General features: G+C 48.4%; 1 protein-coding gene across 1 annotated transcript; it reads right to left on the bottom strand.

Annotated features, from left to right (window-relative positions):
- Positions 1–4,353: 4,353 nt before the first annotated feature.
- LOC134432984 (bromodomain-containing protein 4-like) lies at positions 4,354–24,576 on the bottom strand. The gene is given in 9 exon segments (XM_063181860.1): positions 4,354–4,538; positions 6,801–7,098; positions 10,239–10,450; positions 12,249–12,300; positions 12,302–12,377; positions 16,355–16,426; positions 16,429–16,519; positions 23,477–23,586; positions 24,516–24,576. Coding segments are annotated over 9 exon segments (1,041 nt in total). The 3' UTR covers positions 4,354–4,469.

Here is a 24,576-nt window from a genome sequence, read left to right on the forward strand (position 1 = left end):
GTGTCCCTGTCCCCAGGGGTGTCCCTGTCCCCAGGGGGTGTCCCTGTCACGGTGTCCTTGTCCCTGGGGTGTCACGACATTGGGGTGTCCCTGTCCCTGGGGTGTCCCTGTCGCGGTGTCCCTGTCCCTGGGGTGTCACAACATGGGGGTGCCCCTGTCATTGAGGTGTCCCATAAATGGGGTGTCCCTGTCCCTGGGGTGTTGTGACACTGGGGTGTCCCCGTCCCCAAGGGTGTCCCTGTCCCTGGGGTGTCCCTGTCACGGTGTCCTTGTCCCTGGGGTGTCACGACATTGGGGTGTCCCTGTCCCTGGGGTGTCCCTGTCCCCAGGGATGCCACTGTCACAGTGTCCTTGTCACCAGGGGGGTGTCCCTGTCCCCGGGGTGTCCCTGTCGCGGTGTCCCTGTCCCTGGGGTGTCACGACATGGGGGTGCCCCTGTCATTGAGGTGTCCCATAAATGGGGTGTCCCTGTCCCTGGGGTGTCCCTGTCATGGTGTCCCTGTCCCCAAGGGTGTCCCTGTCCCTGGGGTGCCCCATAATTGGGGTGTCCCTGTCCCCAGGGATGTCACTGTCACAGTGTCCTTGTCACCAGGGGGATGTCACGACATGGGGGTGGGCCTGTCACTGAGGTGTACCATAAATGGGGTGCCCCTGTCCCCAAGGGTGTCCCTGTCCCTGGGGTGTCCCTGTCCCCAAGGGTGTCCCTGTCCCCAAGGGTGTCCCTGTCCCTGGGGTGTCACGACACTGGGGTGTCCCTGTCGTGGTGTCCCTGTCACCGCGCTGTCCCTGTCACGAGGTGTCCCGACATTGGGGTGTCCCCGTCCCTGTCCCACAATCGGGGCGCCCCTGTCACCGCGCTGTCCCCGTCACGGTGTCCCTGTCACGAGGTGTCCCGACATTGGGGTGTCCCCGTCCTTCGGGTGTCGCTGTCCCCAACGGGCTGTCACGACACGGGGGTGTCACGACACGGGGGCGTCCCTGTCCCCAAGGGGGGGTCCCTGTCACGGTGTCCTTGCCACGAGATGTCACGACACTGAGCTGTCCCCATGCTTCGGGTGTCCCTGTCACCGCGGTGTCCCTGTCACGATGTGTCACGACATCGAGCTTTCCCCATCCCTGTCGCCGTCCCCCTCCCCGTCCGGCGCTGTCGCGACATTGAGCCGTCCTTGTCCCCGCCGCGGCGCTCTCCCAGCCCCGCCCCTATCGCGACATCCCCGCCGCGCGTGTCCCCTCCCCCCCCGCCAGCCCCGCCTCTATCGCGACATTGCTCCGTCCCCTCCCCATCCGGGGCTTTCCCGCCGCCTCTATCGCGACACGGCGGGGTTCCCGCCGCCATCACCGACCTGTCGCGACAGCGGGGGGTCCCGGGGCTTTTTCTGTCGCCTCTGTCGCGATCGCGGCGCTGCCACCGCCCCCTCCCCCCCCCCAGCGCCGCTTCCGCCTCAAACCGCGCTGGCCCCGCCCCCGAACGCTGATTGGGCAGCGGGAAAAGGGGGTGGAGCCTTCAGTGATCAACCAATCAACGCGCGAGGGGCGTGGCCTGGTGCACCCAAGGGGGCGGAGCTTCAGGGGAATTTTTGGTTTTTTTTTCTAATTTTTCTCCTTTTTTAAACTTTTTGTGGCGTTTTTTGGCTTTTCCCCGTTTGTTCCTTTTTAGTTTTCATTTTTTTTGTCACTTTCGTGTCTTTTGGGGCCTTTTTATCCTCAGAATTTTAATTTATTTTTCATTTTTTCTGCCTTTTCTGTTTAACCTTTTTTCCCCCCATTTTCTTTCCCCTTCTCCATTTTCCCTCCTTTTCCTCACTTTTATATTTTTGGCCATTTTTAACTTTTTTTTTTTCTTTTACTTTTCTTACTTATTTCTCTATTTCCCCCCAATTCTCCACTTTTTTTTTCCCCTTTCCTTCTTTCTACAAATTAAAATTTTAAATTCAAAAATTGAATTTAAATTCCCAATTTCTCTCAATTTCCCCTTAAAATTTAAATTTTGGAGGACTTCAAATCCCTTAAATTCCCATTTTAATTCAAATATTTTCAATTTTAATTCTCAATTTCTCTCGATTTCCACCTGAAATTCAAATTTCTGGGGTTTCAACTCCCTTAAATTCCCATTTGAATTCAAATATTTTCAATTTTAATTCCATTTTTTTTTTCCCCTTTCCCCCCTCCCCCACCCTTTTCAATTTTTTGGGAAATTTTTGGGATAAAAAAACCTGAAAAATTCGGGATTTTTTTTTTTGTTGTTTTTTTGGTGTTTTTTTATACAAAACCAAACTCGCAGCGTTTTTTATTCCACGATCGGCGAAACCCCGGCGGGGAAAAAAACCCAACCCAAATAAAATTAATTAATTATTAATAATTAATCCAACCCCGGGGGGGAGGGGAGGGGGAAACGGGGAGAATTCCCGGGATTTTGGGTAAAAAAGGGATGAGAAAAAGTAAAAAAAATGGAATTAAAATGGGGAAAAAATGGGGAAAAATGGGAATTCTTTAAAAAATCAAAATTCCGGGCACGGCGGCGATTTTGGGGGGAAAAGGGGGAGGGGAGGGAGGGAAAAGGGGGGGAATTAAAAAATATAAAAAAAATAAGAAATTCATAAAAAATGGGGGAAAAATGGGGAAAAAATTGGGAAAAAATTGGGGAAAAATGGGGAAAAAAAGGGGAATTTTGAAGGAGAAATTCAAATTAAAAAAGGGAAAAGAGGGAAATAAAAAAGGGATTAAAAGGGAAAATAAAAATGAAATTAAAGGGGGAAGAAAGATAAAAAATGGGGAAAATGAGGGAAAATAAAAAAGGGAAGGGGAAAAAGGAAAAGAAGGGAAAAATGGGGAAGTTTTAAAAATGGGGGGAAAGTAAAAAGAGAAAAAACCAAGAAAATTAAGAATAAATCAGGGAAAAATTTGAAAAATAATGAAGGAAAAAAATCAGGAAAAATTGAAAAAATAGAGAAAAAAAATCAGGAAAAAATTGAGAAAAAATTAGGAAAAATCAGGAAGAAAAAAGAAAAAACAAGAGGAAAATTAAAGAAACCAGGAAAAAAAAAAAATAAAAAGAAAAACAGGAAAAAATCAGGAAAAAGTCAAAGAGAAATGAGGAAAAATTTGGAAAAAAAATCAGGAAAAAATTAAAATAAAGAGGGGAAAAAATTGATAAAAAATGAGGAAAAACCCCAGAAAAAATGAAAAAAAATCAGGAAAATTAGGAAAAACATCAGGGAAAAATTAAAATAAAGAAGGGAAAAAATTATAAAAAACGAGGAAAAACCCCAGAAAAAATGAAAAAAAAATCAGGAAAATTAGGGAAAAAAATCAGGGAAAAATTAAAATAAAGAAGGGAAAAAATTGATAAAAAATGAGGAAAAACCACAGAAAAAATAGGAAAAAATGAAAAAAAATTCAGGAAAATTAGAAAAAAAAAAAAACAGGGAAAAAAAAGGGGAATTTTGGGAAAGGAAGGAAATGAAAAAAAGGGAAAAATTGGGAGAAAATTGCAGGAAATGGGAAAAATTGAAACAAAATCAGGAAAAAAATCAGGGAAAAAGGGGAATTTTGGGAAAGGAAGGAAATAAAAAAAAAAGGGAAAAATTGGGAAAAAACCCAGAAAAAATAGGAAAAAAAGGAACAAAATATCAGGAAAATTAGGAAAAAATCAGGGAAAAATTTGATAAAAAATGAGGAAAAAAAAACAGAAAAAAATTAGGAAAAAAAAAAAAAAAGTCAGGAAAATTAGGAAAAAAATCAGGGAAAAAAAGGGAATTTTGGGAAAGGAAGGAAATGAAAAAAAAGGGAAAAATTGGGAAAAAATTTCAGGGAATGGAAAAGGGGAAGGGGGGAAGTCCCTGAGGCCGCGGGTGGGGGAGGGGCCGCGCCCCTCCCCCCATCACCCCTCCCCCCCCAATCCCTCCCCAAAAGCCCCAAATCCGCCCAAATCCACCCCAAAAATAAAAATTTGGGATTTTTTTCCCATTTTTTTTGCCGCCGCCGGAGGAAAAAAAACCCCAAAAATTCAAAAGAAACGCAAAAAAAAATTCCCAAAAAAATTCAAAATAAAATCCCGGCAATTCCCAGGAATTCTGGTGGATTTTTTTTTTTTTTCAGTTTTTTTGGTGTGAAAAAAGGGAAAAAAGGAGGAAAAATGAAATTGGAATTCCGGGGTAAGGCAGCCCCGCCCCCGCTCCCATTCCCCAATTTTTCCGACGTTTAACGGAGAGTCCGAACTTTGCTTTTTTTTTTTTTTTGTTTGTTTTTTTCATTTTTTTTCTCGTTTTTCGCGTTATTTTTTTTTTTTTTGGCCAGGAGAAAAAAAAAAAAAAAAAAGGGGAAAAAAGAGAGAAAAAAAAAAAAAAAAAGGAATTTTTTTTCTTTTTTTTTTTGATGTTTTTCCACTTTTTTTTTTTTTTTTTTCCGGATTTTTTTTTTCTTTTTTTTTTTTTGGGAAAAGTCAAAATTCCCGGCCGGAGTCGCCTCTCCTAGAAAAGATTCTCCTCGAAAATGGCCAAGAGGTCGCTCTGGAAGTTCATGTCGATCGTCGCCGCCATCTGCAAAAAACGGTAAAAAATGGGAAAAAATTCCAGGAAAAAATTAATCCAAATTTTTGTGATTTTTGGGGTAATTTTGGGCTTTTTTGGGGCATTTCAGGGCATTTTTTTGGGTCATTTTTTGATTTTTTTCCCCATTTTTATTGGTAATTTCTGGGTGGTTTTGGGGTCATTTCTGAGATTTTTTGGGTCTTTTCTGGCTTTTTTTTTTTGCATTTTTTTGCAAAATTTTGGGTCTTTTTGTTTGCATTTTTTGGGTCTTTTTTTGGTCTTTTTTTGAGCAGTTTTTGGGTGATTTCTGGATTTTTGGGGAATTTTTCAGATCTTTTTGGGGGTTTTCTGTTTGGGATTTTTTGGGGAATTTCTGGAAGTTTTTGGTCATTTTTTGGCTTTTTTTGGGGCATTTTTGGGTCATTTCTGGAGTTTTTTGAGCCTTTTGGGGTAATTTCTGGAATTTTTTGGGCCATTTTTTGGGGTAAATTATGGAGTTTTTTGGCCTTTCTCTTGGTATTTTTTGGGGCATTTCTGGATTTTTTGGGGCTTTTTTTTTGGGGTTTAATTTCTGGATTTTTTTGGATTTTCTGTGAACACCTCGATATTTTCCCCCCATTTTCAAGGCCCCTTTTTTAGGAATATTTTGATTATTCCCCCATTTTTAAGGATCATTTTTTGTGATTTTCTGGGACCATACCAACAATTTCTTCCCATTTTCAGGGCCCCTTTTTTTTAGGAATATTCTGATTATTCCCCCCATTTTTGGAGACCCACTCTTGGAATTTTTGTGCCCCATTTTTGAGAATATTCTGATTATTTCCTCCATTTTTAGAGACCCATTTTGGAATTTTCTGTCCCCCATTTTTGTGAATATTCCCATTATTTCCCCCATTTTTGGAGACGCATTTTTTGGAATTTTCTGTCCCCCATTTTTTGTGAATATTCCCTTATTCCCCCCATTAGTTGGGACAATTTTTTTGGGACAATCCCCACAATTTCTCCCCAGTTTCTGCACCCCATTTCTGTGAATATTCCCATTATTTTCCCCATTTTCAGGGCCCCTTTTTTGGGAATATTCTGCGTATTTCCCCATTTTTGGAGACCTATTTTGGCATTTTTTGCGCCCCATTCTGTGATTATTCCCATTATTTCCCCCATTTTTGGAGACCCATTTTAGGCATTTTTTGCTCCCCATTTCTGTGATTATTCCCATTATTTCCCCCCATTTCTGTGACCATTCCCATTATTTCCCCCATTTTTTGTGCCCCATTTCTGTGATCATTCCCATTTTTTGGTGCCCCATTTCTGTGATTATTCCCATTATTTTCCCATTTTTTGTGCCCCATTTCTGTGATTATTCCCATTTTTTGGTGCCCCATTTCTGTGATTATTCCCATTATTTCTCCCCATTATCTCCCCCCATTTCTGTGATTATTCCCATTATTTCCCCCATTTTTTTGCGCTCCACTTCTGTGATTATTCCCATTTTTTGCTCCCCATTTCTGTGATCATTCCCATTTTTTGCTCCCCATTTCTGTGATCATTCCCATTTTTTGCTCCCCATTTCTGTGATTTTTCCCATTTTTTGGTCCCCATTTCTGTGATTATTCCCCTTTTTTGCTCCCCATTTCTGTGATTTTTCCCATTTTTTGGTGCCCCATTTCTGTGATTATTCCCCTTTTTTGCACCCCATTTCTGTGATTATTCCCATTATTTCCCCCCATTTTCAGGGCCCATTTTCCAGGAATACTCTGATTATTTCCTCCATTTTTGGAGACTCATTTTTGGAATTTTTGTGCCTCATTTTTATGACTATTCCCATTATTTCCCCCATTTTCAGGGCCCCATTTTTGTGAATATTCCCATTATTCCCCCCATTTTTGGAGACCCATTTTGGCATTTTTTGTGCCTCCTTTTTGTGAATATTCTGATTATTTCCCTGATTTTTGGAGACCCATTTTGGCATTTTTTGCGCCCCATTTCTGTGATCATTCCCATTTTTTGGCGCCCCATTTCTGTGATCATTCCATTTTTTGGTGCCCCATTTCTGTGATCATTCCCATTTTTGGTGCCCCATTTCTGTGATCATTCCCATTTTTTGGTGCCCCATTCCTGTGATTATTCCCATTTTTTCCCCATTTTTGGAGACCCATTTTAGGCATTTTTTGCGCCCCATTTCTGTGATCATTCCCATTTTTCCCCCCAATTTCTGCGATTTTTCCCATCCCTCCCCCCCATATTCTCGGCCCGGTTTAACCCTTCCCTCACCGCTTCCCGGCGCCTCCTCTCCTGCTCCCTCTTGCGCGCCATTTCCCGCTGCTGGTCCAGCATGGCCTGCGAGGAGCCGCCCGGGCCCGGGGGCTGCGGAGCCGCCGCCGCCGCCGCCGACACGGGCACCGAGCCGGGCACGGGCACCGCGCCGGGCACCGACACCGCGCCGGGCACCGGCACCGAGCCCGCGGCCGCCGGCGGCTGCTGCTGCTGCTGCTGCTGCTGCTCCTGGCGCCGCCGAACCTCCTCGTGCACCCGGCGCGCCTGCTCCAGCGCGTCCTCGTCCTCCCGGGTCCTGGGGAGTGACCACAGTGACCACTGAGTGACCATGAGTGACCACTGAGTGACCACAGTAACCACTGAGTGACCAGACTGTTCTAGAACCTCCTCGTGCACCCGGCGCGCCTGCTCCAGGGCGTCCTCGTCCTCCCGGGTCCTGCAGAGGGACCAGAGTGACCAGGAGTGACCATCAGTGACCTCTGAGTGACCACAGTGACCATCAGTGACCATTGAGTGACCATCAGTGACCATTGAGTGACCATCAATGACCATTGAGTGACCATCAGACCCCCCCCCAGACTGTTCTAGAAGCTCCTCGTGCACCCGGCGCGCCTGCTCCAGGGCGTCCTCGTCCTCCCGGGTCCTGCAGAGGGACCAGAGTGACCAGGAGTGACCATGAGTGACCATGAGTGACCATGAGTGACCATCAGTGACCATCAGTGACCTCTGAGTGACCACTGAGTGACCACAGTGACCATTGAGTGACCATCAGCCCCCAGACTGTTCTAGAAGCTCCTCGTGCACCCGGCGCGCCTGCTCCAGGGCGTCCTCGTTCTCCCGGGTCCTGCAGAGGGACCACAGTGACCAGGAGTGACCATGAGTGACCATCAGTGACCACTGAGTGACCACAGTGACCATCAGTGACCATGAGTGACCATCAGTGACCACTGAGTGACCATCAGTGACCACTGAGTGACCAGACTGTTCTAGAACCTCCTCGTGCACCCGGCGCGCCTGCTCCAGCGCCTCCTCGTCCTCCCGGGTCCTGCAGAGGGACCAGAGTGACCATTGAGTGACCACTGAGTGACCATTGAGTGACCATCAGTGACCATTGAGTGACCATTGAGTGACCATCAGTGACCATCAGTGACCACTGAGTGACCACAGTGACCACTGAGTGACCACTGAGTGACCATGAGTGACCACAGTAACCACTGAGTGACCATTGAGTGACCATCAGTGACCATGAGTGACCACAGTCACCATCAGTGACCATCAGTGACCACTGAGTGACCATCAGTGACCACAGTGACCACAGTGACCATCAGTGACCACTGAGTGACCATCAGTGACCACAGTGACCACCAGTGACCATCAGTGACCACTGAGGGACCATCAGTGACCATGAGTGACCACAGTGACCACAGTCACCATCAGTGACCATCGAGTGACCACAGTGACCATCAGTGACCACTGAGTGACCAGGAGTGACCACAGTGACCATCAGTGAGCACTGAGTGACCACAGTGACCACTGAGTGACCATGAGTGACCATCAGTGACCACTGAGTGACCACTGAGTGACCATCAGTGACCACAGTGACCATGAGTGACCATCAGTGACCATTGAGTGACCACAGTGACCACAGTCACCATCAGTGACCATCAAGTGACCATCAGTGACCATCAGTGAGCACTGAGTGACCACAGTGACCACTGAGTGACCACAGTGACCATCAGTGACCACTGAGTGACCATCAGTGACCATCAGTGACCATCAGTGACCACAGCGAGCACTGAGTGACCACAGTGACCATCAGTGACCACTGAGTGACCGTCGAGTGACCATTGAGTGACCATCAGTGACCACAGTGACCATTGAGTGACCATTGAGTGACCATCAGTGACCACAGTGACCATTGAGTGACCATTGAGTGACCATCAGTGACCATCACTGTCCACAGAGTGACCACTGAGTGACCACAGTGACCATTGAGTGACCATCAGTGACCACAGTGACCACAGTCACCATCAGTGACCATCAGTGACCACAGTGACCATCAGTGACCACTGAGTGACCATCAGTGACCATTGAGTGACCACTGAGTGACCACAGTGACCATCAGTGCCCATGAGCCGGACACAAGTCAGGAGATGTGGAAAGGGGTCACAGAAAGACCAGGGGTGCCCAGAGGTGTTTGTGGTGTCTCTGCTGGTGTTTGTGGTGTTCCTGGTGGTGTTTCTGATGTTCCTGCTGGTGTTTGTGGTGTCTCTGGTGGTGTCTGTGGTGTTCCTGCTGCTGTTTGTGGTGTGTCTGGTGGTGTTTATGGAGTCCCTGTTGATGTTTGTGGTGTTCCTGGAGATGTTCCTGATGTTCCTGCTGGTGTTTGTGGTGTTCCTGGTGGTGTTTTGGAGTCCTGTGATGTTTGTGATGTTCCTAGAGCTGTTCCTGGTGTCCCTGCTGCTGTTTGTGGTGTTCCTGGTGGTGTTCTGTGATGTTCCTGTTGGTGTTTGTGGTGTCCCTGCTGCAGTTTGTGGTGTTTATGGTGGTGTTTTGGAGTCCCTGTGCTGTTGGTGATGTTCCTGGAGCTGTTCCTGGTGTCCCTGTGATGTTCCTGGAGATGTTCCTGCTGTCCCTGCAGGTGTTTGTGATGTTCCTGGAGATGTTCCTGCTGTCCCTGCAGGTGTTTGTGATGTTCCTGGAGATGTTCCTGATGTTCCTGGTGGTGTTTGTGGTGTCCCTGCTGCTGTTTGTGGTGTCTCTGGTGGTTTTATGGAGTTCCTGTGCTGTTGGTGATGTTCCTGGAGCTGTTCCTGGTGTCCCTGCAGGTGTTTGTGGTGTCTCTGGTGGTGTTTATGGAGTCCCTGCTGGTGTTTGTGATGTCCCTACTGGTGTTTGGGGTGTTCATGGTGGTGTTTTGGAGTCCCTGTGATGTTGGTGATGTTCCTGGAGATGTTCCTGATGTTCCTGCTGGTGTTTGTGGTGTCCCTGCTGCTGTTTGTGGTGTCTCTGGTGGTCTCTGGTAGTGTTTGTGGTGTCCCTGCTGCTGTTTGTGGTGTCTCTGGTGGTGTTTTGAGTCCCTGTGATGTTGGTGATGTTCCTGGAGATGTTCCTGCTGTCCCTGCAGGTGTTTGTGATGTTCCTGGAGATGTTCCTGATGTTCCTGCTGGTGTTTGTGGTGTCCCTGCTGCTGTTTGTGGTGTCTTGGTGGTTTTATGGAGTCCCTGTGCTGTTGGTGATGTTCCTGGAGCTGTTCCTGGTGTCCCTGTGATGTTCCCGGAGCTGTTCCTGGAGCTGTTCCCGGAGCTGTTCCCGGAGCTGTTCCCGGAGCTGTCCCGGTGTCCCCGCAGGTGTCTGAGCTGTTCCCGGAGCTGTCCCCGGTGTCCCCGCAGGTTGTCCCCCCTGTCCCGCCGTCCCCACCGGCGCCGTCCTCACCTCATCCTCTCCTGCTCCCGGCGCAGCCGCTCCTTCTCGCGCTCGGCCTGCTCGGCCTGGGCCTTGAGGGCCTTCTCGCGCTCCTCCTTCTCGCGCGCCGCCCGCTTGAACTGCTCGAAGGAGTCGCTCGACGACTTGGCCGCGGCCGCCGGCGCCGCCGGGTGCTTCTGCACCAGCGACGCCCACGAGCCCATGTTCTTGATCTTCAGGTCCTGCGGGAGACACGCGGGGGTCACCACGGGGACACCACGGGGACATCACGGGGACATCATGGGGACATCGCGGGGACACCACGGGGACATCACGGGGACACCACGGGACACCATGGGGACATCATGGGGACATCATGGGGACACCACGGGGACACCGCGGGGACATCGCGGGGTCACCATGGGGACATCGTGGGGACACCACGGGGATATCACGGGGACACCACAGGGACACCACGGGGACACCGCGGGGACACCACGGGGACATCGTGGGGACATCACGGGGACATCACGGGGACATCACGGGGACATCACGGGGACACCGCGGGGACATCACGGGGACATCGCGGGGACATCACGGGGATATCACGGGGACACCACGGGGACATCACAGGGACATCGTGGGGACATCACGGGGACACCACGGGGACACCACGGGGACATCATGGGGATATCACGGGATATCACGGGGATATCACGGGGACATCACGGGGACACCACGGGGACATCATGGGGACATCATGGGGTCACCACGGGGATATCACGGGGACACCACGGGGGACATCATGGGGACATCGTGGGGACACCACGGGGACATCACGGGGACATCATGGGGACATCACGGGGACATCATGGGGACATCACGGGGACATCACGGGGACATCGCGGGGACACCGCGGGGACACCACGGGGACACCGCGGGGATATCACGGGGACACCACGGGGACATCACGGGGACACCACGGGGACACCACGGGGACATCACGGGGACACCACGGGGACACCACGGGGACACCACGGGGACATCACGGGGACATCACGGGGATATCACGGGGACACCGCGGGGACATCACGGGGACACCACGGGGACACCACGGGACATCACGGGGACATCACAGGGACACCACGGGGACACCACAGGGACATCACGGGGATATCACGGGGACATCACGGGGACACCACGGGGACATCGCGGGGACACCACGGGGACACCACAGGGACACCACGGGGACATCGCGGGGTCACCACGGGGACATCACGGGGACATCGCGGGGTCACCACGGGGACACCACGGGGACATCATGGGGACACCACGGGGACACCACGGGGACACCACGGGGTCACCACGGGGACACCGCCAGGTCTGGGAGCCACCAGGATCCAGCAGAACTGTGGTGGACACCGTGGGATCCTTCCATTGCTCAGGCCTGAGGAACTGGAGCCAACCTGGTGGCATCTCAGGGGCTTCCCCAGGTCCCTCAGCCTGGTGGGATCTCACAGGCTTCTCAAGGTCCCTCAGCCTGGTGGGATCTCAGGAGGTTCTCCCAGACCCAGCCCTAGAGTCCCACAGGTCCCTCAGCCTGGTGGGATCTCAAGAAGTTCTCCCAGATCCAACCATGAGGTCTGGGAGCCACCAGGATCCAGCAGAACCGTGGTGGACACCGTGGGATCCTCCAAGGACTTTGTCCTGAGGAACTGGAGCCAACCTGGTGGCATCTCAGGAGGTTCTGGAGCTCCCTCAGCCTGGTGGGATCTCAGGAGGTCTGAAGGTCCCTCAGCCTGGTGGGATCTCAGGGGCTTCCCCAGGTCCCTCAGCCTGGTGGGATCTCAGGAAGTTCTCCCAGATTTTAGGGAAAAAATTTAGGATTTTTTCCCCAAACTCGAGTTTTTCAGCCCAAAAATTGGGATTTTCCCCCCCAAAAGTGGGAATTTTTTTGCCCAAAATTTCGGGTTTTTTGCCCAGACCTTGGGGAGTTCCCCAAATTTGTTTTTTTTTCCCCAAAATTTGTTGTTTTTTTACCTTTTTTGGGGCCACGGGGGTTTTGGGCTCCGCCTTGGGCCGCTCCTTCTCGGGCCCCGGGCGGGGTCGGCTCGGGGGGGCGGATCACGGCCCGCGCCCCTCCCCCCTCCAGCGCCTTCAGCTCCGGCCCTGAAACGCAAAAATGGGAAAATTCCACATTTTGGAACCCAAAAATGGGAAATTTCCACATTCTGGAACCCAAAAATGGAAATTATTGGGATTTCGGAACCCAAAAATTGGAATTATGGTGATTTCGGAACCTAATAAGGGAAATTTTCGGGATTTTGGAACCCAAAAATAGAAATTTTCCGCATTTTGGAACCGAAAAATCAAAAATTTTGGGATTTTGGAACCCAAAAATTGGAATTATGGGATTTTGGAACCCAAAAATGGGAGTTATGGGGATTTGCAACCCAAAAACTGGGGATTCTGACTCCAAAATTTGGCTCGGCCGCGACCCTCCCCACTGCAGCGCCTTCAGCTCCGGCCCTGAAACGCAAAATTGGGAAAATTCGGGATTTTGGAACCAAAAATGGGAAATTTCCACATTCTGGAACCCAAAAATGAAATTGTTGGGATTTCGGAACCCAAAAATTGGAATTATGGTGATTTGGAACCTAATAAGGGAAATTTTCAGGATTTTGGAACCCAAAAATAGAAATTTTCCGCATTTTGGAAACGAAAAATCAAAAATTTTGGGATTTTGGAACCCAAAAATGGGAGTTATGGGGATTTTGCAACCCAAAAACTGGGGATTCTGACTCCAAAATTTGGCTCGGCCGCGACCCTCCCCACTCCAGCGCCTTCAGCTCCGGCCCTGGAACCCAAAAATGGGAAATTCTGGGAGTTTGGAACCCAAAAATGGGAAATTTCCACATTTTGGAACCCAAAAATGGAAATTATTGGGATTTTGGAACCCAAAAATGGAAAATTTCCACATTCTGGAACCCAAAAATGGAAATTATTGGGATTTCGGAACCCAAAAATTGGGGATTCTGAGCCCAAAACTGGGCTGGGTCGTGCCCCTCCCCCCTCCAGCGCCTTCAGCTCCGGCCCTGGAACACAAAAATGGAAAATTTGGGATTTTGGAACCCAAAAATGGGAATTATGGGGATTTTGAAAACAAAAAATGGAAATTTCCGCATTTTGGAACCCAAAAATTGAAATTATGGGGATTGTGGAACCCCAAAATTGGGGATTCCGAGCCCAAAATTTGGGTGGCCTGAGGTCCTCCCCCCTCCCGTGGTTTCAGCTCCGGCACTGGAAATCCAAATTGAAAATTTCAGTATTTTGGAACCCAAAAATTGGGGATTCTGAGCCCAAAACTGGGCTGGGTCGCGGCCCCTACCCCTCCAGCGCCTTCAGCTCCGGCCCTGAAACGCAAAAATGGGAAAATTCGGGATTTTGGAACCCAAAAATGGAAATTTCGGGATTTTGGAACCCAAAAATTGGAAATTTCCGCATTTTGGAACCCAAAAATGAAAAATTTCGGGATTTTGGAACCCAAAAATTGGGATTTCTGACCCCAAAATTTGGGGATTCTGGGGATTTGGACCCAAAATTGGGATTTGTGAGCCCAAAATTGGGAATTCTGGGGATTTGGACCTCAAATTGGGATTTCTGACCCCAAAATTTGGGGATTCTGGGACTCTGAACCCCAAAATTGGGGATTTTGAGCCCAAATTGGGCTGGCCCGCGCCCCTCCCCCCTCCAGCGCCTTCAGCTCCGGCCCTGAAACGCAAAAATGGGAAAATTCGGGATTTGGAACCCAAAATGGAAATTTTCAGGATTTTGGAACCCAAAAATTGGAAATTTCCACATTTTGGAACCCAAAATTGGAATTATGGGGAATTTGGAAGCCAAAAATGGAAATTTTGGGAGTTTGGAATCCAAAAATGAAAAATTCAGGATTTTGGAAGCCAAAAATGGAAAATTTTCGGGATTTTGGAACTCAAAAATTGGAATTATGGGGATTTTGGAACCCAAAATGAAAATTTTCGGGATTTTCAAGCCCCAAAATGGAAAATTTTGGGATTTTCGAACCCAAAAATTGGAAATTATTGGGATTTTGGAAGCCAAAAATTGAAAATTTCGGGATTTTGGAACCCAAAAATGGAAAAATTCAGGATTTTGGACCCAAAAATGAAAAATTTTCAGGATTTTGGAACCCAAAAATGGAAAAATTTGGGATTTTGGAACCCAAAAATTGGGGATTCTGAGCCCAAAATTTGGGTGGCCTGGGGTCCTCCCCCCTCCAGCGCCTTCAGCTCCGGCCCTGCAATGCAAAATTGGGAAAATTCGGGATTCTGGAACCCAAAAAATGGAAAATTTCGGGATTTCGGAACATAAAATTGGAAATTTTGGGGATTCTGGAACCCAAAAATGGAAATTTTCAGGATTTTGGAAACCAAAACTGGGAAATTTTGGGATTTTGGAACTCAAAAATTGAAAATTTTGGGATTTTGGAACCCAAAAATGGAAAAATTCAGGATTTTGGACCCAAAAATGGAAAATTTCCACATTTTGGAACCCAAAAATTGGAATTATGGGGATTTTGGAACCCAAAAATGGGAAATTTGGGGATTTTGGAACCCAAAAATTTTAATTTTAATTTTTTTTTTGGTTTGTTTGGTTTTTTTCCTGGGGTTTTCTCTTTCCCAATGATACTTTATGGAATTTTAACGGGATTTTAATGGGATTTTTCTTTGGATTTTCATGGGATTTTTTGGGGTTTTCTTCTTTCCCCATTTCTCTTTCCTTCATGGATTTTAATGTTTGGTTTTTTTGGTTTTTTTTTTTTTTTTTTCTGGGGTTTTTCTCTTCCCAATGACACTTTATGGAATTTTAATGGGATTTTAATGGGATTTTTTTTTTTAATTTTCTCTGCTGCTGAGACGTTTTATGGGATTTTAACGGGATTTTGTTTGAATTTTCTCTCTTGCCGTGACATTTTATGGGATTTTAATGGGATTTTTTGGTTTTCTCTTTCCCTGTGATACTTCACGGAATTTTAATGGGATTTTAATGGATTTTTTTTTTTGTTTTAATTTTCTCTCTTGCTGAGACGTTTTATGGGATTTTAACGGGACTTTTTTTTGGATTTTAATGGGATTTTTTTTTTTGAGTTTTTCTCTCTTGCCATGACACTTTATGGGATTTTCATGGGATTTTTTGGGTTTTCTCTTTCCCCATTTCTCTTCCCTTCATGGATTTTAATGGATTTAAATTTTTTTTTTTTTTTTTTTTTTTTTTTTTTTTTTTTTCCCTGGGGTTTCCTCTTTCCCAGTGATACTTTATGGAAGGATTTTAATGGGATTTTAATGGGATTTTTTGGTTTTCTCTTTCCCCATTTCTCTTCCCTTCATGGATTTAAATTTTTTTTTTTTTTTTTTTTTTTTTTTTCCTGGGGTTTCCTCTTTCCCAGTGATACTTTATGGATGGATTTTAATGGGATTTTAATGGGATTTTTGGGTTTTCTCTTTCCCATTTCTCTTTCCTTCACGGATTTAAAATTTTTTTTTTTTTTTTTTTTTTTTTGAGTTTTCTCTTTCCCAGTGACACTTTCTGGAATTTTAATGGAATTTTAATGGGATTTTTTTTTTTTGAATTTTCTCTCTCGCTGAGACGTTTTATGGGATTTTAATGGGACTTTTTTTGGATTTTAATGGGATTTTTTTTTTGAGTTTTTCTCTCTCGCCATGACACTTTATGGGATTTTCATGGGATTTTTGGGTTTTCTCTTTCCCCATTTCTCTTCCCTTCATGGATTTTAATGTTTGGTTTTTTTGGTTTTTTTTTTTTTCCTGGGGTTTCCTCTTTCCCAGTGATACTTTATGGAAGGATTTTAATGGGATTTAATGGGATTTTAATGGGATTTTTTGGGTTTTCTCTTTCCCCATTTCTCTTTCCTTCACGGATTTTGAATTTTTTTTTTTTTTTTTTTTTTGAGTTTTCTCTTTCCAGTGACACTTTCTGGAATTTTAACGGAATTTTAATGTGATTTTTTTTTTTTTAATTTTCTCTCTCGCTGAGACGTTTTATGGGATTTTAACGGGATTTTTTTTGGGTTTTTTGGTTTTTTTTTGGTGTTTCCTGGCCTGACTCACGCTGCGGGAGGTGCGGGGCCGCTTTGACGCCCTCGGGGTGTCCCTTGGGGGGCTCCTGGCGCAGGGGGGGCTGAAGGTCTCGGTGCGGATCACGGGCGAGTGCAGCTTCTCCTCCTTGGCCGCGCCCAGCGGCTGCGACTGCACCACCGAGGCCGCGCGCAGCTCCTGCGGGGAAATTCGGGATTAGGATGGTCCCAAAATCCCAAATCTTGACCCCAATCCTGATACCAACGCTGCTCACAGCTCCTGCACAGAAATGTGGGGTTGGGACGGTCCCAAAATCCCAAATCCTGACCCCAAATCCCGATCCTGATCCTGACCACAACCCTGACTGTAATTACTGCAGCAATGTGGGTTGGGATGGTCCCAAAATCCAAATCCTGACCCCAATCCTGATACCAACGCTGCTCACAGCTCCTGCACAGAAATGTGGGGTTGGGACGGTCCCAAAATCCCAAATCCTGACCCAAATCCCGATCCCGATCCTGACCACAACCCTGACTGTAATTACTGCAGAAATGTGGGATCAGGATTGTCCTAAAATCCCAAATCCTGACCCCAATCCTGATACCGAGGCCGCTCACAGCTCCTGCACAGAAATGTGGGTTGGGATGGTCCTAAAATCCCAAATCCTGACCCCAATCCTGATACCGAGGCCGCGCGCAGCTCCTGCGGGGAAACAATGTGGGGTTGGGATGGTCCCAAAATCCCAAATCCTGACCCAAAACCCAATCCCGATCCTGACCACAACCCTGACTGTAATTTCTGCAGAAATGTAGGTTTGGATTGTCCTAAAATCCCAAATCCTGACCCCAATCCTGATCCTGACCACAACCCTGACTGTAATTTCTGCAGAAATGTGGGATCAGGATTGTCCTAAAATCTCAAATCCTGACCCCAATCCTAACCCCAACGCTGCTCGCAGCTCCTGCACAGAAATGTGGGTTTGGGATGGTCCCAAAATCCCAAATCCTGACCCAAATCCTGATACCGAGGCCGCTCGCAGCTCCTGCAGGGAAACATTGTGGGGTTGGGACGGTCCCAAAATCCCAAATCCTGACCCAAAACCCAATCCTGATCCTGACCACAACCCTGACTGTAATTTCTGCAGAAATGTGGGATCAGGATTGTCCTAAAATCCCAAATCCTGACCCCAATCCTGACCCCAACGCTGCTCGCAGCTCCTGCATGGAAATGTGGGTTGGGATGGTCCCAAAATCCCAAATCCTGACCCCAATCCTGATACTGACGCTGCTTGCAGCTCCTGCAGGGAAATTTGGGTTTAGGATCTGTTCTAAAATCCCAAATCCTGACCCAAATCCCAAATCCTGACCCTGATCCTGATCCTGACCCAAATCCCAAATCCTGACCCAAATCCCAAATCCCGATCCTGATCCTGATCCTGACCCCAATCCTGATACTGAGGCCGCTCGCAGCTCCTGCGGGGAAACAATGTGGGGTTGGGACTGTCCCAAAACCCCAAATCCTGACCCCAATCCTGATACTGAGGCTGCTCACAGCTCCTGCACAGAAATGTGGGTTTGGATGGTCCCAAAATCCCAAATCCTGACCCCAATCCTGATCCTAACCCCAAACCCAATCCTGATACCGAGGCCGCTCGCAGCTCCTGCAGGGAAATTCGGGTTTGGGATGGTCCCAAAATCCCAATCCTGACCAAAACCCAATCCTGATCCTGACCCCAAACCCAATCCTGATACTGAGGCTGCTCACAGCTCCTGCAGGGAAATTCGGGTTTGGATTGTTCTAAAATCCCAAATCCTGACCCAAATCCCGATCCCGATCCTGACCACAACCCTGACTGTAATTACTGCAGAAATGTGGGTTTGGGATGGTCCCAAAATCCCAAATCCTGACCCCAATCCTGATCCTGACCACAACCCTGACTGTAATTTCTGCAGAAATGTGGGATCAGGATTGTCCTAAAATCCCAAATCCTGACCCCAATCCTGATCCCAACGCTGCTCGCAGCTCCTGCACAGAAATGTGGGGTTGGGATGGTCCCAAAATCCCAAATCCTGACCCCAATCTTGACCCCAACGCTGCTCACAGCTCCTACACAGAATTGTGGGTTAGGATGGTCCCAAAATCCCAAATCCTGACCCCAATCCTGATACTGAGGCCGCTCGCAGCTCGTGCCAGGGAAACAATGTGGGTTGGGATGGTCCCAAAATCCCAATCCTGACCCCAATCCCGATCCTGATCCTGACCACAACCCTGTAATTTCTGCAGAAATGTGGGTTTGGGAATTGTCCTAAAATGCCAAATCCTGACCCAAATCCTGACCCCAAACCCAATTCTGATCCTGACCCCAAACCCAATCCTGATACCGAGGCCGCTCGCAGCTCCTGCCAGGGAAATTCGGGTTTAGGAACTGTCCTAAAATCCCAAACCCTGACCCAAATCCCAAATCCTGATCCCAATCCCGATCCTGATCCTGACCCCAATCCTGACCCCGATGCCGCTCACAGCTCCTGCAGGGAAATTCGGGTTTAGGATTGTTCTAAAATCCCAAATCCTGACCCCAATCCTGACCCGATGCCGCTCACAGCTCCTGCAGGGAAATTCGGGTTTAGGATCTGTCCTAAAATCCCAAATCCTGACCCCAATCCTGACCCCGGCGCTGCTCGCAGCTCCTGCATGGAAATGTGGGGTTGGGATGGTCCCAAAATCCCAAATCCTGACCCAAATCCCAATCCCGATCCTGACCACAACCCTGACTGTAATTTCTGCAGAATGTGGGTTTGGATTGTCCTAAAATCCCAAATCCTGACCCCAATCCTGACACGGCGCTGCTCGCAGCTCCTGCACAGAAATGTGGATCAGGATTGTCCTAAAATCCCAAATCCTGACCCCAATCCTGATACCAAGGCTGCTCACAGCTCCTGCCAGGGAAATTCGGGTTTAGGATGGTCCCAAAATCCCAAATCCTGACCCCAATCCCGATCCTGATCCTGACCACAACCCTGTAATTTCTGCAGAAATGTGGGTTTGGGATTGTCCTAAAATCCCAAATCCTGACCCAAATCCTGACCCCAAACCCAATCCTGATCCTGACCCCAAACCCAATCCTGATACCGAGGCCGCTCGCAGCTCCTGCAGGGAAATTCGGGTTTAGGAACTGTCCTAAAATCCCAAACCCTGACCAAATCCCAAATCCTGATCCCAATCCCGATCCTGATCCTGACCCCAATCCTGACCCCGATGCCGCTCACAGCTCCTGCAGGAAATTCAGGTTTAGGATCTGTTCTAAAATCCCAAATCCTGACCCCAATCCTGATACTGAGGCTGCTCGCAGCTCCTACAGGGAAATTCGGGTTTAGGATTGTGCTAAAATCCAAATCCTGACCCCAATCCTGACCCCGGCGCTGCTCGCAGCTCCTGCACAGAAATGTGGGGTTGGGATGGTCCCAAAATCCCAAATCCCTGACCCAAATCCTGATACCGAGGCTGCTCACAGCTCCTGCACAGAAATGTGGGTTGGATGGTCCCAAAATCCCAAATCCAGACCCAAAACCAATCCTGATCCTGACCACAACCCTGACTGTAATTTCCGCAGAAATGTGGGTTTGGGACTGTCCCAAAATCCCAAATCCTGACCCCAATCCTGATCCTGACCACAACCCTGACTGTAATTTCTGCAGAAATGTGGGATCAGGATTGTCCTAAAATCCCAAAATCCTGACCCCAATCCTGACCCCAACGCTGCTCGCAGCTCCTGCAGGGAAACAATGTGGGGTTGGGACGGTCCCAAAATCCCAAATCCTGACCCCAATCCTGACCCCAACGCTGCTCGCAGCTCCTGCACAGAAATGTGGGTTGGGACGGTCCCAAAATCCCAAATCCTGACCCCAATCCTGATACCGAGGCCGCTCGCAGCTCCTGCGGGGAAACAATGTGGGGTTGGGACGGTCCCAAATCCCAAATCCTGACCCCAAATCCCGATCCTGATCCCAAATCCTGACCCCAAACCCAATCCTGATACTGACCCCGCTCGCAGCTCCTGCAGGGAAATTCGGGTTTAGGATGGTCCTAAAATCCCAAATCCTGACCCAAATCCCAATCCCGATCCTGACCACAACCCTGACTGTAATTACTGCAGAAATGTGGGTTTGGGATGGTCCTAAAATCCCAAATCCTGACCCAATCCTGACCCCGATGCTGCTCGCAGCTCCTGCCAGGGAAATGCGGGTTTGGGATGGTCCAAAATCCCAAATCCTGACCCCAATCCCAATCCTGATCCTGACCACAAACCCATCCTGATACCGAGGCCGCTCGCAGCTCCTGCAGGGAAATTCGGGTTAGGATTGTCCTAAAATCCCAAACCCTGACCCAAATCCTGACACGGCGCTGCTCGCAGCTCCTGCCAGGGAAATTCGGGTTTGGGATCTGTTCTAAAATCCCAAATCCTGACCCCAGTCCTGATACCAAGGCTGCTCGCAGCTCCTGCCAGGGAAATTTGGGTTTTGGATGGTCCCAAAATCCCAAATCCTGACCCAATCCGATCCTGATCCTGACCACAACCCTGTAATTTCTGCAGAAATGTGGGTTTGGGATTGTCCTAAATCCCAAATCCTGACCCCAATCCTGACCCCAAACCCAATTCTGATCCTGACCCCAAACCCAATCCTGATACCGAGGCCGCACGCAGCTCTGCAGGGAAATTCAGGTTTAGGAACTGTCCTAAAATCCCAAACCCTGACCCAAATCCCAAATCCTGATCCCAATCCTGATCCTGATCCTGACCCCAATCTTGATACTGAGGCCGCTCACAGCTCCTGCAGGGAAACGTGTGTGGGGTTAGGATGGTCCTAAAATCCCAAATCCTGACCCCAAATCCCGATCCTGATCCTGACCCCAAACCCAATCCTGATACCGAGGCCGCTCGCAGCTCCTGCAGGGAAATTCGGGTTCAGGATTGTCCTAAAATCCCAAACCCTGACCCAAATCCTGACACGGCGCTGCTCGCAGCTCCTGCCAGGGAAATTCGGGTTTGGATTGTTCTAAAATCCAAATCCTGACCCCAATCCTGATACCAAGGCTGCTCACAGCTCCTGCCAGGGAAATTTGGGTTTTTGGACGGTCCCAAAATCCCAAATCCTGACCCAAAACCCAATCCTGATCCTGACCACAAACCCAATCCTGATACTGAGGCTGCTCACAGCTCCTGCAGGGAAATTCGGGTTTGGGATTGTTCTAAAATCCCAAATCCTGACCCAAATCCTGACCCCAATCCTGATACCAATGCTGCTCACAGCTCCTGCACAGAAATGTGGGTTGGGATGGTCCCAAAATCCCAATCCTGACCCCAATCCTGATACCGAGGCCGCTCGCAGCTCGTGCCAGGGAAACATTGTGGGGTTGGGATGGTCCCAAAATCCCAAATCCTGACCCCAATCCTGATACCGAGGCCGCTCGCAGCTCGTGCCAGGGAAACATTGTGGGGGTTGGGATGGTCCCAAAATCCCAAATCCTGACCCAAATCCCAATCCTGATCCTGACCCACAACCCTGACTGTAATTTCTGCAGAAATGTGGGATCAGGATTGTCCTAAAATCCCAAATCCTGACCCCGAATCCTGACCCCAACGCTGCTCGCAGCTCCTGCATGGAAATGTGGGTTGGGATGGTCCCAAAATCCCAAATCCTGACCCCAATCCTGATCCTGACCACAACCCTGACTGTAATTTTCTGCAGAAATGTGGATCAGGATTGTCCTAAAATCCCAAATCCTGACCCCAATCCTGACCCCAACGCTGCTCGCAGCTCCTGCACAGAAATGTGGGTTTGGGATGGTCCCAAAATCCCAAAATCCTGACCCAAATCCTGACCCCAAACCCAATTCTGATACCAAGGCTGCTCACAGCTCCTGCACGGAAATGTGGGGTTGGGATGGTCCCAAAATCCCAAATCCTGACCCCAATCCTGACCCCGCTCACAATTCCGTGGATCCCCAATCTCCTTTCTTCACTTGATCCCAAATCTCAAACCTGTTCTTCTTCACCTGACCCAAACCTGACCCCAATCCCCAAACACCCATATCTTCAGCCACCCTCAAACCCCAAACCCGACATTTTGCACCTGACCCCAAACCCAAACCCAAAAATCCCATTTTTTCAGCCGCCCCCAAACCCCAACCTGCTGTTTTTTCACCTGACCCCAAACCCCAAATCCCAAACCCAAACTCCCATTTTTCACCCTCCCCGAACCCAAATTCCCCATTTTTCAGCCCTGAACCCCAAATTCCCATTTTTCAGCCCCCAAAACTCCCATTTTTTCACCCTCCCTGAACCCCAAATTCCCATATTCCAGCCCCCAAATTCCCATTTTTCCAGCCCCGAACCCCAAACTCCCATTTTCCAGCCCCTGAACCCCAAATTCCCATTTTCAGCCCCCAAATTCCCATTTTTTTGCCCCAAACCCCAAATTCCCATTTTTTTCCCCATTTTCCAGCCCCACATTCCTGTTTTCCAGTCCCAAATTCCCAATGTTTTTCCCCATTTTCCAGCCCACATTCCCATTTTCATTCCCCAAATTCCCATTTCTTTTCCCCATTTTCCAGCCCCAAATTCCCATTGTTTTTCCCCATTTTCCATCCCACATTCCCATTTTCCAGCCCAAATTCCCATTTTCCAGCCCCAAATTCCATTTTTCTGCCCCCAAATTCCCATTTTTTCCCCATTTTCCATCCCCACATTCCATTTTCCAGCCCTATTTCCCATTTTCCAGCCCAAATTCCAATTTTTCTGCCCCCAAATTCCATTTTTTCACCCTCCCAAACCCCAAATTCCATTTTCAGCCCCCAAATTCCCATTTTTCATTTCCCCAAACTCCCATTTTTCACCCTCCCTGAACCCCAAATTCCCCATTTTCCATCCCCCACATTCCCATTTTCCAGCCTCACATTCCATTTTCCAGCCCCACATTCCCATTTTTTCCCCATTTTCCAGCCCCACATCCCGTTGTTTTTTCCCCGTTTTCCAGCCCCCAATTCCCATTTTTTTTGCCCGTTTTCCAGCCCCAAATTCCCATTTTTTCATTCCCCAAATTCCGATTATTTCCCCCGTTTTCCATCCCCACATTCCCATTGTTGTTTTTTCCCCACCTGTTTTTTTGGCTGGATGTTCTGCTGGGGCGGCGACTGCGGCACCAGGCCCTGGAACGGCAGCTGCGGCGACGGCAGCAGCAGCGGCGACGGCGCCTCCCGCAGGTGACCTGCCACGGGGGGGGGCACCGCTCAGTGACCTTCGTCACCATCATCATCGTCACCATCATCATCAATATCATCACCATCAATATCATCACCATCAATATCATCACCGTCACCATCATCACCATCAATATCAGCACCATCACCATCATCACCATCACCATCATCATCACCATCATCGTCGTCACCATCACCATCATCATCATCATACCATCACCATCATCATCATCACCATCATCATCGTCACCATCACCATCATCGTCACCATCACCATCACCATCGTCACCATCATCATCCTCACCATCACCATCATCATCACCGTCATCATCACCATCACCATCATCGTCACCATGATCATCGTCACCATCATCGTCACCATCACCATCATCATCATACCATCACCATCGTCACCATCATCACCATCACCATCATCACCATCATCACCATCATCATCGTCACCATCACCGTCATCATCATCATACCATCACCATCATCATCATCATCGTCACCATCACCATCACCATCACCACCATCATCACCATCATCATCACCATCATCATCACCGTCATCATCACCGTCATCATCATCACCATCATCACCGTCACCGTCATCATCATCACCATCACCATCATCATCGTCACCATCATCACCGTCACCATCATCATCATCATCATCATACCATCACCATCATCATCGTCACCATCATCATCACCATCATCATCGTCACCATCATCATCATCATCACCACCATCACCATCATCATCACCATCATCACCATCATCACCATCATCATCACCATCATCATCATCGTCACCATCATCATCGTCACCATGACCATCATCGTCACCATCATCATCGTCACCATCATCGTCACCGTCACCATCATCATCACCGTCACCATCACCATCATCATCGTCACCATCGTCATCGTCACCATCATCATCACCATCATCCATTGTCACCATCGTCACCATCATCGTCATCATCACCTTCAT

This window comes from Melospiza melodia (genome assembly GCF_035770615.1).
Source record: "Melospiza melodia melodia isolate bMelMel2 chromosome 17 unlocalized genomic scaffold, bMelMel2.pri SUPER_17_unloc_1, whole genome shotgun sequence".
Classification (NCBI taxonomy): domain Eukaryota; kingdom Metazoa; phylum Chordata; class Aves; order Passeriformes; family Passerellidae; genus Melospiza; species Melospiza melodia.